Raw genomic sequence first — 14,914 nt, forward strand, 5'->3', positions numbered from 1 at the left:
ATGTTTTTTGGAAGCTACAGCATGTGAGCTATTTTGACAAGCCGCTCCCACCCCCCCACCCCAAGCACATGTGATAAAGCAACTGTCTTCTATTAAGCCAGGTGTTAAAAGAGATTTGCAAAAATGTAAAATACTCTTCTCACTAAATGATTTTTGGTGTGGAAATTAGTTATTAAAAATGTTATTCATGCTAACTCGATGGATTTTTTGATGCCAATACATATTCCAGAAATTTCTCATTTTAATATTGATAGAGCTCACATAAACACAATCTATATAAATATAACCCACAAAAATAATTGAGGTCCTTCATTTTTCAGAATATCAAAGCAGTCCTAAGACCAGAAGTTTTGAGTAAGTCTTGGGTTTTTGATCTGTCTTATTGGACATATATTTAGGGTTTGGCTAGTAGTATGGAAGCCCTAAATATTACTGTCAAAAGGTTAGAAGGCAAGAAGAAACGAATGGGAAGAACGATTCCACCTCACCCTTATTTCCATGTTACTCTGGGAAGTGGAAGTGAAGCCAATGCTCCAGACTAGGGACTCGCCTTAGAGCCTGGACTGAACAATGCCCGGAGGTAGAAAGGGAAGGAATTGGCCACCCGGTCTAAATGGGAAGGAGGGATGGACGGACTCATGCGTGGAAGCAGGAGCATGTGTGTACATGTGCAGGGAGGGAGAGAGCTGTTGAAAACAGCGGAGCCACGGAGTCGCTCGCGCCTGTCAGGGGGACGCGCATGCGCGCAGAAGAATGCTGGAAAGGCTCCAAGAGGTAGAGCGAGGAGGAGCGTCGCGAGGTGAGGCGTGAGGCGATCGCTAAGCTTCTCAGTTGAGCCTTGTACACCCTCATTTTCGCCTTCCTGACCAGACTGAAGAGCCCAGGCCTAGAGGGTGAGGGTGAAATTGGCGCCTACGGGATCCCTGAAACGTTCATAAATCTCTGAAGTGTGAGGTTGGACGTCACGCCCTGAGGTCATAGGACTCCGCCAAGGGATAACAGGCCACCGGCCGGAGCCTCCCAGACCGATCGGGGTTTGTGGAGTTGAGGGGTCAGACGGCCTGGGAGGACCCTCCTTTTTTCTCCCCTAGAACCTGGGAAACTGGTGTCAGCCCCTTCGCTCACCAGATCCGACTTTGAGGCCGTCCCAAGACGCGACCTTCGTGGGCCGCAGGCCAGCGGTCCGTGCCCAACCAGGGAAGCCGGTTGGTTCAGGCTCCCAGGCTGCAGAGACCGAGTCCAACCTCTTCACTGGCCTGTTGGGAACGAAGTTATTGCTTTTTTCTTGAGGAAGCTGGACACCAGCTCCGTCCTTTCGTTTGGGGTTTATAGTTACAGGGAAAGAGGTAAAGGGGCTCTTCCAGGAGATCCGAGAGCTCCCCGGAAGCAATGGCTGAGGAGAGTCTTTGCCGGGAAGGATGAGGTAGGGTCTCAGGCGTTGGGCCACCATCAGAGCCTCTCTGCTGCAAGGACACAAAGGGGCTTCCCCCGGGGTCGCAGGTGGCCCATTTGCAGAATCTGTTCGCCAAAAATTAGTTTTCTCAGTAAGAATCAAATTTCCCAATGTACCAGAAAACTTGTAGATTCTGGCAAATTGACCAGTTTACACTTTTTGAATGTTTTCATAAAAGGTGGATTTATTTTTCATGAACACAGTTTTCATTTTTTTAGTGGGACTCAGTGTCAGGGTCAGTGTTAACACGAATTAGGGGAATCAGAAGTACTTCCTGTTATTTGAGTTATGGTTCATTTCAGTTGCTGGCAAGCCATCTGGTAATAGTGAAGATTTGCGTTTCTTAGGTAAGCTGGTGGCTATCTGAGAAATGTCTCTAGCTTCCTCAATTTGGTTAATTTTTGAACAAACTGAATTACGATTTCTGTTCCATGCATGAAGCAGGGGACTCAAAGGCGGGCGGTGCGCTGGGACAACCCAGAGGGATGGGATGGGGAGGGAGGTGGGAGGGGGGTGGGGGGAGGCAGGGGGACACATGTACAGCCGTGGCTAATTCATGGCAATATATGGCAAAAACCACCACAATACTGTAAAGTATTAGCCTCCAATTAAAACAAATTTTGAAAAAAGTAAGAAGTATTAAGACACATACTGTTATGAATGATTTAACATTGATAACATGCTACATGAGTTTTTCACTACCTTTAAAGAATGAAAGTCACGAAAAAAAAAAAAAACCCAAATGAAAGAATTCTCTATGGATATATACTTTAGGGTTTGTCTTACTTGATTTGTGTTGATAATTGGAGGTTCTTTGTTACTTTTTCCTTTTTGTGATAGCATTTCCTTCTGGTGTTTCTCCTTGTTCTCTGGCCATTTCTTCTTCTTTTCTTTATATTTTATTTCTAACGTTCTAAATCATGAAATCCACAGCCACCAAAGGGCATAGAATGTATAAACAGAGTTTTAAATGAATAATTATAAAGCTTATATCTGTGTAACTACCACCCAGATCAAGAAATAGAATGTTACCATGACTGTGGAAGATCTTCTGTCATTATCATTTCATAGTCCCTTCTTACCTTTTAGAGGTAACTTCAAGTCTGACTTTTGTGCTGATCATCTCCTTGATTTTCTTTATACTTTCGCCATGATTTTGCTTCTGTTTTCAACTTAGGACTATGGACTATCTGTCTAGAATATTTTATATTGTGCTGCTTCTGCTCAACATTGTGAAATTTATTTATATTGTTGCATGTAGCTGTAGTTCCTTTATTTTCTTCACATATGGATAGTATTCTTTTGATGGAAAAGTCTATGAGTTATGCACTTTGCTGTTGATGGGCATTTGTGTTTTTCAGCTTTGTGACAATTATGAATAATGTTTCTGAAAACATTCTTGTGAGAAGTAGAAGAATGTAGTTGGTTAAGAGCTGTTTCTGAAACCAAACTGTGTTAAAACCTGACTACCACTCATTGTTAGTGTACAATTGAAGAAGTTGTGTAACTTCTTTGTGTTTCAATTTTTTCATTTTTGTAAAATGGGAGTAATAGTAGTACCTACCTTACATGGTTATGGTGAAGAGTAATGTAATTTAAAAATAAAGAGCATTTAGAACAGTGCCCGACACAAAGCAAGCACAATATGTTATCATTAATTATCACTGTATTCTTTTGCTCAAGTGAAAGAGTTTCTCTAGAGAATATATTGGGAGTTGTTGGGCCATAGTGTATGTGTGTATTCAATTTTACTACTAGTACTAAGTTGTTCTCTAACCATTTACACTGACATTAATTAAGGATGAGACTTTCTGGTTGTTCTACATCTCATCAACACCTGGTATTATTAAACTTTTCCATTTTTTCCCCAATCTGGTTGGTGTGTGGTGGTATTTCATTGTTATTTTAATTATCTTTCATTGACTGTTGATGATATAGAATTTGTAATATTTATTTAAATAATTTAATTAAAAGAATTATTTAATACTTATTTAAATATTATAAAATATTTTTGAAGTGCTTCTCAAGCCCCTTGCCCATTTTCCTATTGGGTTGTCTGTCCTTTTCTTCCTAATTTGTAGAAGTTCTTTATATCTTTTGAATATTAGTCATTTGTTGTTATGTAGGTTGCAGATATATTCTCCCACTCTGCAGTTTTTCTTTCTATTTTCCTTTTGGAGCCTTTTGATGAAAAGCCGTTTTAAATTTTAATGTAGTAGAGTGTATTAAATGGAAGTTTTAAAAATAATTTTTTAGTTTATTTTATTTTTGGCTGCGCTGGGCCTTCCTTGTGGTACGAAGGCTTCTCACTGTGGTGGCTTCTCTTGTGGAGCATGGACTCTAGGTGGGCAAGCATCAGTAGCTGCAGCATGCTGGCTTCAGTAGTTGCAGCACATGGGCTTAGTAGTTGCGGTTCCCAGGCTATAGAGCACAGGCTCAATAGTTGTGGTGCCCGGGCTTAGTTGCTCCACGGCCTGTGGTTTCTTCCTTAACCAAGGATTGAACTCCTGTCCCCTGCATTGGCAGGTGGAGTCTTATCCACTGTGCCACCAGGGAAGTCCTCAAATTGAAATTTTATGGTCACTGATTATTGTGTCTTTTATGAGAAACACCAAGGTATTATGCTTTAAAGAGCACCATTTACATCATCAGTAATTTTGTACCCTGGAGTAGTATGACAGTGATCCTCCATTCTTTTACATTTTCTAGAATTTTATAGTACTGTTTTTCACATTTACTTTTTTCCATGTGAGATTGATTTTTGCATGTCCTTTGAGGTGCTTGCTAAGTTGCTTCAGTTGTATCCAACTCTTTGCGACCCCATGGGCTGTCATTTGAGGTAGGGGCCAATTTTTTTTTTCTGTATGGACGCCCAGTTGGTCCAGCACCATTTACTGAGAAGTTCACCCCCTACTCACAGATCTGCTAAGGCATATATCAGACTCTGTATAAGGATGGGTCTAATTTTAGGCTCTCTGTTCTGTTCCACTAGTCTGTTTGTTGTGCTTGTCTCCGTCCATTCACACTGTCTTACTACAAATTTATAATAAAACTTAATACTTGTTAGAGCATGACTTCTCACTTTGTTTTTATTCAGAAGTATTTCAGCTATTTTTTGGCTGAAACTCAAAATTTTCAGATAAATTTTGGTATCAAGGTTGAGGTGGTCTTATAAGTTGGGGAGTGTTCCTCTTTGTGTTTTCTAGAAAAGCATATCTTTCTTAAACATTGGTAAAATTTGCCATTAGAGAAAACCTGGTATTAGAAAGGTTTGTATACATGTGTGTGTAAGTGTGTGCATGAACACGTGTGTTTGAAAGATTTTCAAGTTATTTAAAGGCTGCAGGACTTTGGGGGTTCTTTATTTTTCCTGAGGTGGTTCTTTGGTTAATTTTTAAAAGGTATTTGAGTATCTCATCTAGTTTTTAAATTTATTGGTACAATGATGTTAATATTTATTATTATTATTTATGTAATATCTGCAGCATCTATAATAATGCCCCCTTCTTTTATTCCTGATACTGGTTATTTGTGCTTTCTTTCCTTTTTTATAATTTTTACTTATTTATATTTATTTTTTGCTGTGCTGGGTCTGTTGCTGTACAGGCTATTCTCTAGTTGCAGCGCAAGGGCTGCTCATTGTGGTGGCTTCTCCTGTTGCAGAGCACAGGCTCTAGGGTGTGTGGGTTCAGTAGTTGTGGTGCATGGGCTTAATTGCCTGGAGACATGTGGAATCTTCCAGGGCCAGGGGTCAAACTTGTGTTCTTTTCATCAGCAGGTGGATTCTTAACATCTGGACCATCAGGGAAGTCCTAATTGTACATCTTTTAAAAATTAACATATAGTTGATATATTATATAAGTTGCAAATGTACAACATAGTGATTCACACGTTCTAAGGGTTATACTCAGTTTATAGTTATTAAAAATATTGTCTATATTCCATGTGTTGTACAATATATCCTTGTAGTTTATTTATTATGTACATAGTAGTTTGTACCTCTTATACCCCTACTACTGTTTTATCTTTTAATTAAGCAGTAGTTGTTTACATTCCCTAAATACAAGTCTTCTGTCATCTATGTATCTCAGGATCATTTTCTCCTAGTCTCTGACTTTGCCTATTAATTTTCTTAAGTTTCTTGATGAGCAGAGTTTTTTAACTTTGTGAAATCTAAATGATTGAGTTCTAAAGATTATTGCACTTCACGTTCTACATTTGAAACTTTGGCCCGCCCTTAAGTCATGAAGGGACTCTCTCATGTTTCCTTTCTTTTTTTTGATATTTGAAATAAACTTCTGATTCTAAATGAAAAGGAATGGGAATGACAATAACAAACAAGATTCCACTTCTCAGTATTGTCATGTGACTATAGCGGTCTTATATTTGAAACTCAAGGAGGAGACAACTGTGTTCCAAAACATCTAAATATGCAGGTCCAAAAAATGAAGGTTTTTTTTTTTTTTTTTTTAAACTGCCACATTCACTCCAAAGCCCATCCATCTCCTTCAGCATCCAAAGATTAAGCACACGTTCTGCTTAGCTATATAATAAAGTGGCGAACACGCTGCACCACTGACATCACAGGACAGTTGCCTATAAAACTAGACTTCTGACGCTGGGCCCCAGCTTCACATTCTCACAGGTCATCATCTTCATCCGGGAGAGCAGTTGTCTGAGCAACCTCTAAATCATGCTGGTACTGTGCTGCCGAGGCTGAGTCCATGACCAGCTCTGGCGGGGCAAGAGCAGGCATGGCGACAAACTCCAAGTTAGGGTCTCCAATCAGTTTTCTGGCAAGCCAGAGGAAGGGATTTTCCAAGTTGTAGTTACTTTTGGCAGAAATGTCATAGTACTGAAGATTCTTCTTTTGGTGGAAGACAGTTGACTTTGCCTTAACCTTTCTGTCCTTAATATCCACTTTGTTGCCACACAGCACCGTCAGGATAGTCTCACACACTCGTACCAGATCTCTATGCCACTTAGGCATATTCTTGTAAGTAAACTCTTGCTGTTACATCAAACATTACAATGGCACACTAAGCTTGTATATCATAGCCATCTCTCAGTCCACCACATTTCTCCTGACTGGCTGTATCCTATAAATTGAACTTAATCGGTCCTCTGTTGGTGTGGAACACAAGAGAGAATGGACCTCAACACCCAAGGTAACTACATACTTCTTCTCAAATTCACCAGTCAGATGACATTTCATGACTGTAGTTTTCCAGTACCACCATCACCAACCAATGCAAGTTTGAACTGAACTTGGGGTTCTCCTTGGGCAGCCATCACGATGTTACTTCCAGAAGTGACTCCGTACCTGTCTGACTGAGGCTCTTAGGTTTTCTTTTAAATGCTTTTTAGTTTTAGATTTTACATTTAGATTGATGATTCATATAAAATTAGTCTTTGTGGATGGCATGAAATAGGATTTGAGTTTCATTCTTTTTTTTCCTATTTGGATAATTAAGTTATTCCAGAAAGGACCTTTCTTTTCCAGTTGGATGTCTTTGTACTCTATTTCAAGAATCAAAGTCCATATGCTTATGGGTTTATTTCGGAATTACATTGCTACTTTTTTTGCCACGTGGTGGGATGTGCAGGATCTTAGTTCTCCAATCAGGGGTCAAAGCAGCACCCCTGCATTGGGAGCACAGAATCTTAAGCATTGGACTGCCAGGGAAGTTCCCTACATTGCTACTTTTGTATGTTAAATCAACCTTGCATTTCTGGGACAAACTCCATGTTATCATTAGTTATTACCCCTTTTGTATATTTCAGGATTTGCTTTGTAATTTTTGTTGAGGATTTTTGTCTTCATCTATGTTCATGAAGATATTGGTCTTAAATGGTCTCTTTTACTAATATCTTTATCAAGTTTAGTCATTAGGGTCATTCTAGGAATCAGCGAACTAAGATGGACTGGAATGGGTGAATTTAACTCGGATGACCATTATATCTACTACTGTGGGCAAGAATCCCTTAGAAGAAATGGAGTAGCCATCATGGTCAACAAAAGAGTCCAAAATGCAGTACTTAGATGCAATCTCAAAAACGACAGAATGATCTCTGTTCATTTCCAAGGCAAGCCATTCAATATCACGGTAATCCAAGTCTATGCCCCGACCAGTAACGCTGAAGAAGCTGAAGTTGAACGGTTCTATGAAGACCTACAAGACCTTCTAGAACTAACACCCAAAAAAGATGTCCTTTTCATTATAGGGGACTGGAATGCAAAAGTAGGAAGTCAAGAAACACCTGGCGTAACAGGCAAGTTTGGCCTTGGAGTACAGAATGAAGCAGGGCAAAGGCTAATAGAGTTTTGCCACGAGAACGCACTGGTAATAGCAAACACCCTATTCCAACAACACAAGAGAAGACTCTACACATGGACATCACCAGATGGTCAACACTGAAATCAGATTGATTATATTCTTTGCAGCCAAAGATGGAGAAGCTCTATACAGTCAGCAAAAACAAGACTGGGAGCAGACTGTGGCTCAGATCACGAACTGCTTATTGCCAAATTCAGACTTAAATTGAAGAAAGTAGGGAAAACCACTAGACCATTCAGGTATGACCTAGATCAAATCCCTTATGAGTATACAATGGAAGTGACAAATAAATTTAAGGGACTAGACCTGATAGACAGAGTGCCTGATGAACTATGGACAGAGGTTCGTGACATTGTACAGGAGACAGGGATCAAGAAAATCCCCAAGGAAAAGAAATGCAAAAAAGCAAAATGGCTGTCTGAGGAGGCCTTACAGATAGCTGGGAAGAGAAGAGAAGCGAAAAGCAAAGGTGAAAAGGAAAGATATTCCCATCTCAATGCAGAGTTTCAAAGAATAGCAAGGAGAGATAAGAAAGCCTTCCTCAGCGATCAGTGCAAAGAAATAGAGGAAAACAACAGATTGGGAAAGACTAGAGTTCTCTTCAAGAAAATTAGAGATACCAAAGGAACATTTCATGCAAAGATAGGCTCGATAAAGGACAGAAATGGTATGGACCTAAAAGAGGCAGAAGATATTAAGAAGAGGTGGCAAGAATACACAGAAGAACTGTACAAAAAAGATCTTCACGACCCAGATAATCACGATAGTGTGATCACTCACCTAGAGCCAGACATCCTGGAATGTGAAGTCAAGTGGGCCTTAGAAAGCATCACTACGGACAAAGCTAGTGGAGGTGATGGAATTCCAGTTGAGCTATTTCAAATCCTGAAAGGTGATGCTGTGAAAGTGCTGCACTCGATATGCCAGCAAATTTGGAAAACTCAGCAGTGGCCACAGGACTGGAAAAGGTCAGTTTTCATTCCAATCCCAAAGAAAGGCAATGCCAAAGAATACTCAAACTACCGCACAATTGCACTCATCTCACATGCTAGTAAAGTAATGCTCAAAATTCTCCAAGCCAGGCTTCAGCAATACATGAACCGTGAACTTCCAGATGTTCAAGCTGGTTTTAGAAAAGACCGAGGAACCAGAGATCAAATTGCCAATATCCACTGGATCATCGAAAAAGCAAGAGAGTTCCAGAAAAACATCTATTTCTGCTTTATTGACTATGCCAAAGCCTTTGACTGTGTGGATCACAATAAACTGTGGAAAATTCTGAAAGAGATGGGAGTACCAGACCATCTGACCTGTCTCTTGAGAAACCTGTATGCAGGTCAGGAAGCAACAGTTAGAACTGGACATGGAACAACAGACTGATTCCTAATAGGAAAAGGAGTACGTCAAGGCTGTATATTGTCACCCTGCTTATTTAACTTATATGCAGAATACATCATGAGAAACGCTGGACTGGAAGAAACACAAGCTGGAATCAAGATTGCCGGGAGAAATATCAATAACCTCAGATATACGGATGACACCACCCTTATGGCAGAGAGTGAAGAAGAACTAAAGAGCCTCTTGATGAAGGTGAAGGAGGAGAGTGAAAAAGTTGGCTTAAAGCTCAATGTTCAGAAAACTAAGATCATGGCATCTGGTCCCATCACTCCATGGGAAATAGATGGGGAAACAGTGGAAACAGTGTCAGACTTTATTTTTTTGGGCTCCAGAATCACTGCTGATGGTGACTGCAGCCATGAAATTAAAAGACGCTTACTCCTTGGAAGGAAGGTTATGGCCAACCTAGATAGCATATTTAAAAGCAGAGACATTACTTTGCCAACCAAAGTCCGTCTAGTCAAGGCTATGGTTTTTCCAGTGGTCATGTATGGATGTGAGAGTTGGACGGTGAAGAAAGCTGAGCGCCGCAGAATTGATGCTTTAGAACTGTGGTGTTGGAGAAGACTCTTGAGAGTCCCTTGGACTGCAAGGAGATCCAATCAATCCATCCTAAAAGAGATCAATCCTGGGTGTTCATTGGAAGGTCTGATGTTGAAGCTGAAACTCCAATACTTTGGCCACCTCATGCGAACGGTTGACTCATTGGAAAAGACCCTAATGCTGGGTAGAATTGGGGGCGGGAGGAGAAGGGGACGACAGAGGATGAGATGGTTGGATGGCATCACTGACTCGATACATGGGTTTGAGTGGACTCCGGGAGTTGGTGATGGACAGGGAGGCCTGGCGTGCTGCAATTCATGGGGTTGCAAAGAGTCGGACACGACTGAGCGACTGAACTGAACTGAGCCTTATAAAATGGACTGGGAAGTGTTTCCTCTTCTTCTGTTTTTGAAAGTATTTGGTGTTATTTTTTTTCTTCCAATATTCTATAAAATTCACTAATTGAAACCATCTGGGCCTGGAATTTTCTTGGTGGGAGGGATTTTGATAAGGAATGCAATTTATTTAATAGTCATAGGACTATATAGATTTCCCATGTCATTGGATATCAGTTTTGTTAAGTTGTATTTTTAAGGAATTGCCTCATTTCATCTAAGTTGTTAAGTTTGTTGGCATGAAATATTTTCTTATTATCCTTTTAATGTCTATAGGATATGTAGTAATAATCCTCTTTCATTCCTAATACTGGGGATGTGCATATCTCTTTTTGTCCCATCAATCTATTGTGGGGTTTACCCATTTTGTTGATCATTTCAAAGAACCACTTCTGGCTTTCTTACTTTCATCAGTTGTCTGTCTTCTCTTTCATCCTTTATTGATTTATTTTCGGCTGCACTGGGTCTTCAGTGTGGCGCTCGGGTTCTTTGTTGCTGCATTCGGGCTTTGTCTAGTTGTGATGAGCAGGGGCTACTCTCTAGTTGCGGTGCCCAGGCTTCTCACTGTGGTGGCTTCTCTTATGGTGGAGAATGGGCTCTATGGCACGTGGGCTCAGTAGTTGTGGCACATGGGCTTAGTTGCCCTGTGGCATATGGGATTTTAGCTCCTGAACCAGGGATTGAACCAGTGTCCCCTGTGTTGGCAGGTGGATTCTTAACCACCAGACCACCAGAGAAGTCCCTCAGACAATGATTTTAAACCTCTTTTCCGTTCTGATATCAGCAGGTAGAGTTATAAAATTCTCTCAAAGCATTGCTTTTGCTGTATTCCACAAATTTTGGCATTTTATAATTTTATTATCCTTCAGTTTAAAATGTTTTATAATTTCTTTGTGATTTATTCTTTGACCCCTGGATTGTTTATAATATATTCTTTTTTAAAAATATTTTATTTATTTGGCTGTGCCAAGTCTTAGTTGTGGCACATGGGATTTTTGATTTTTGTTATGACATTTGGGATCTTAAGTTGCAGAATATGGAATCTACTTCCCTGGCCAGGGATTGAATCCTGGACCCCCGGCATTGGGAGCACAGGATGTTAACCACTGGACCACCAAGGGAAGTCCCAGTAGTATATTCTTCAATTTCTAAGTATTTGAAGTTTCCTTCAATATGTTGTTATTGATTTTAAATTTACTAACATTGCAGTCAGAGAATATACTCTCTGTGATTTTAATCCTCGAGAATTTATTGATACGTGTTTTATGGTTGATATGTGTTATGTGAGTCTGAGGTTCTATAAATATCAATTAGGCCAAAGCTGCTGATAGCGTTTTTGGATCTTCATCTTTACTGATATTTTTGTCTTCTTTTTTCCTGCCAGTTACTGAAAGAGTGCTAACTTCTATTAATATTATGATTCTGGAACTTATTTTTTCTTTAACTTCTGTAAACTTTTGCTTCATGTGTTTTGAGATTTTATGTTTGAATACATTTGTAAATATTATCTTCATGATGAATTGACATTTTATTATGAGTAAATGTCCTTCTTTATATCTGATAATATTCTTTATCTCAAAGACAATTTTGTTATATTAATAGGGACACTGGGCTTCCCTGGTGGCTCAGTGGTAAAGAATCCGCTTGCCGTTGTGGGTTCAATCCCTGGATCGGGAAGATCCCCTGAAAAAGGAAATGGTAGCCTACTCTACTCTTCTTACCAGGGAGAGTCCATGGTCAGAGGATACTGGCAAGCTACAGTCTATGGGGTCGCAAAGAGTTGAACGTGACTCTCATAGAATTAGTCCGTCTGCTTCTATCCTCTGAGAGATTGTAGAAAATCTGTATAATTTCTTCCCTAAATTGTTGATAGAATTCATTAGTGAACCCATCTGGGTCTTGTGCTTTCTGTTTTGTGAGGTTATTATTTGTTCAACTTCTTTAATAGAGACAGACCTATTTAGATTGTTTCTTCTTGTATGAGTTTTGGAAGACTGTGTCTTTCAAGGAATCAGTCTATTTCATCTAGTTCTAGTTTAATTTGATTGTAGACTGAAAGCAGACATTGTACGACTTCAAATAGCAAATCTGAAATTTGTTAAGGTGTTTTATGGCTCAGAATATGGTCTGTTGTGGTGAATGGACTTGAGAAAAATGTGTATTCTGTTGTTACTGGATGAAGTAATCTGTAAATGCCAGTTGTATCCTTTTGATTGGTGGTGCTGTTGAATTTCACTATATCTTTATTTATTTTCTGCCTGCTGATTTTCAGTCTTTGTTCTCTTTGCTTTTCAGATTTGGAGGCTTCTATTTGAGATATTCTCAAGCTCAGAGATTATTTTCTCAGCCATGTTTAGTCTACAAATAAACCCATCAAAAATATTCTTCATTTCTGTTACAGTATTTTTTTAATCTCTGTCAGTCCTTTTTGGTTCTTTCTTAGGATTTCCATCTTCCTGCTCACATTGCCCATCTGTTCTTGCATGCTGTCTACTTAATTTATTAGAGCCCTTAACATATTAATCATAGTTATTTTAAATCCCTGTTCTGATGATTTCAACATCCCAACCATTTCTGGTTCTAATCCTTGTTCTCTCTTCAAATTGTGTGTGTGTGTGTGTGTGTGTTTTTACCTTTTGGTATGCCTTTTAATTTTTTCCTTAGTAACCTGAATTTGATGGTAAATCAGCCTTAAGTAATGTGGTGAGTTGTAGGGTGAGGGGAAATGTTCAGTAATCCTGTGACTAGATCTTAGTCTTTTAGTGCCTGTGTTTCTGGACTGTGAACTTTACAAATGTTTTTCCCCTTCCCTTTTAGGGGGGACAGGATGTCTAGTGTGGGCTGGAGTTGGGTATTTCCTTACCCTAGGTCAGTTTGAGTCTGATATTAACAGATGAGGCTCTGGTTAACTAGTTTTTCTTGAGGGCAGGCATTATTAAGAACAGAGTGTTCTAGAGTGGTTCAAAGTGGTTCTTTTTCTTCATTTTTAAATTATGAAAATATGATAACACTAAAATGGTTCTTTTTTCCCCTTCCCTTGCTGGAAGCCCAAGGGGATTTTTTCCTCTGATATTCTGTTATTCAGTGAATTTTTGTATTTGTTTATCTGTCTCTCCAGTCTTAAGGGCAGTGATTTTCCCTGTGTCCTCACTTCCCTTGGGGATCCAACAAAAGTTGCTGGTTTTTCAGTCTGTTCAGATTTTTACTCATTAAGATGGAGTGGCACGGCCTCCTTACAAGCTCCTTACATGAGAATCAGACACTAGAAGTCCAACCCAGATGTTTTTCAAGTTCCAGTGTTAATTTCTTATTTTGACATAATTTCAGGCTTACAGTTGTAATTTTGGACTTAAAATTCTTTTGTCTTTTCTTGTCTTCCTGACTTCAACATTTTTAATGCATACAGGTCAGTTACTTTATAGAATGTCCCTCAGTTTGGGTTGGTGATGTTTCTTTATGATTAGATTCTGGTTGTACATTTTTGGCAGGAATACCACTGAAATGATGTTGTGGTCTTCTCAGTGCCTCATATCAGGAAGCAGATGGTATCAGTTGACTTTCATTACTTGGTTAAGGCAGTGTTTAACACTATAAAGATACTATTTTTCTATTTGGTGGGGAGGAGAGTATCTCGTGGGGAGACACATTAATACTAAGCACTTATTTTTGTCCCTGTCTAACTTTCTTGAGTGAGCAACGATTAATGATTCTTGCTTGAGTCAATTATTACTCATGGCAAATGATAATTTTCTAATTTCATTATTCCTATGCATTTCTTAGTTTGCATTTTACTGTAAGGAAGAGATTTTCCTTTTCCTTATTTATATCACTGTGGATTCATAGATTCTTATTTTATTCCGTGGGTTCTCATCTGTTATTATTTATCTTGATGCTCCAATTGTCCAAGATTTGGCTGATGGGAGCTCTTTCAATTTGACTTCTGTGTCCAGTATCATCATTTTATTTTTAATTTTTATCTATTGATACATATTTTTCTTGATTATTAAAGTAACACTTTTAGACAATTTACTAGACTGATTTAAAATCAGAGGGAAGTCTATAAAAATACCTATAATCCTGTTGTCTTCTATATATTAATGTACTTTCTTTCAGCCTTTTCTTTCTTGTATTTTTTTAACTCTTTTTTTTTCATTGAATTTTAAAATGTAGTAGAGATAGAGCTAAAGATGGAAATTTATATCTGAGTTTTATTTTTTTTAACCTATCATTGAAATGTAAGCATTTCCTGAGTGACTTAAGAACTCTTTGGAAACAGTGTGTCTCACAGTTGATTTATCCTTGTGACCCAGATGTGCCTGTGCTGTCTTGGCACCTACTTGCTGCCTCTGCTTTTGGATGGCATACTCCAGTTTCCTCTCTCTTCCCCTCTTCCACACCCTGTTTTTTTCCTTTCCTTTTCCATCATGATCCTTGCCTATTCTCTTGTAGAGCATTTGAAGGGCCAACAACAGGTCAGAGTGGTGGAAGCACAGAGAACAGAGAGGAAAGTGGCCCCAGATATGAGGTAAGGCACCATCCACTTGTTGGGGACAGAGCAGTGGGGTAGGGAGCATGGTTAGACTGTGACTAGACTAACCGTCAAGAGATAATCACATCAAGAGGTGAGCAATGCTATGAAGAAAAATAAAAGTAGGTTGGATGGAGAGAGTTGTGGGTAGGTAGCTACTATTCTAGATAGGTTGGCAGAGAAGGCATCTCTGGTGAGGTGATATTTGAGCAGAAACCTGAGTGTTTTACAGGTGAAACAGCTCAGAGAAGTACAGCAG

The 14,914-nt window shown here is 39.3% G+C and overlaps 1 protein-coding gene and 1 pseudogene across 16 annotated transcripts in view; one reads left to right on the forward strand and one right to left on the reverse strand.

Moving 5' to 3' along the window:
- Positions 1 to 745: 745 nt before the first annotated feature.
- SLC6A16 (solute carrier family 6 member 16) overlaps positions 746 to 14,914 on the forward strand; it is a 37,805-nt gene continuing 23,636 nt past the window's right edge. For 7 of the 16 annotated variants that reach the window (XR_014060816.1, XM_081515161.1, XM_081515163.1 and 4 more), the window contains exons 1-2: positions 777 to 893; positions 14,577 to 14,652. Coding sequence is in view for 15 of the 16 variants with exons in the window: in XM_081515161.1 (XP_081371287.1) it covers positions 14,648 to 14,652 (5 nt within the window). In the remaining variant the exon portion in view is untranslated. Of the gene's footprint in view, positions 1,424 to 1,755; positions 1,801 to 14,576; positions 14,653 to 14,914 lie in introns of all 16 variants that reach the window. The other 9 variants (XM_081515162.1, XM_081515164.1, XM_081515175.1 and 6 more) reach the window with 3 other exon arrangements.
- LOC145515272 (GTP-binding nuclear protein Ran-like) lies at positions 6,093 to 6,745 on the reverse strand (annotated as a pseudogene).

The sequence above is a fragment of the Giraffa tippelskirchi genome, chromosome 7, assembly GCF_054371585.1.
Source record: "Giraffa tippelskirchi isolate mGirTip1 chromosome 7, T2T-mGirTip1v1.2.pri, whole genome shotgun sequence".
Taxonomy (NCBI): Eukaryota; Metazoa; Chordata; class Mammalia; order Artiodactyla; family Giraffidae; genus Giraffa; species Giraffa tippelskirchi.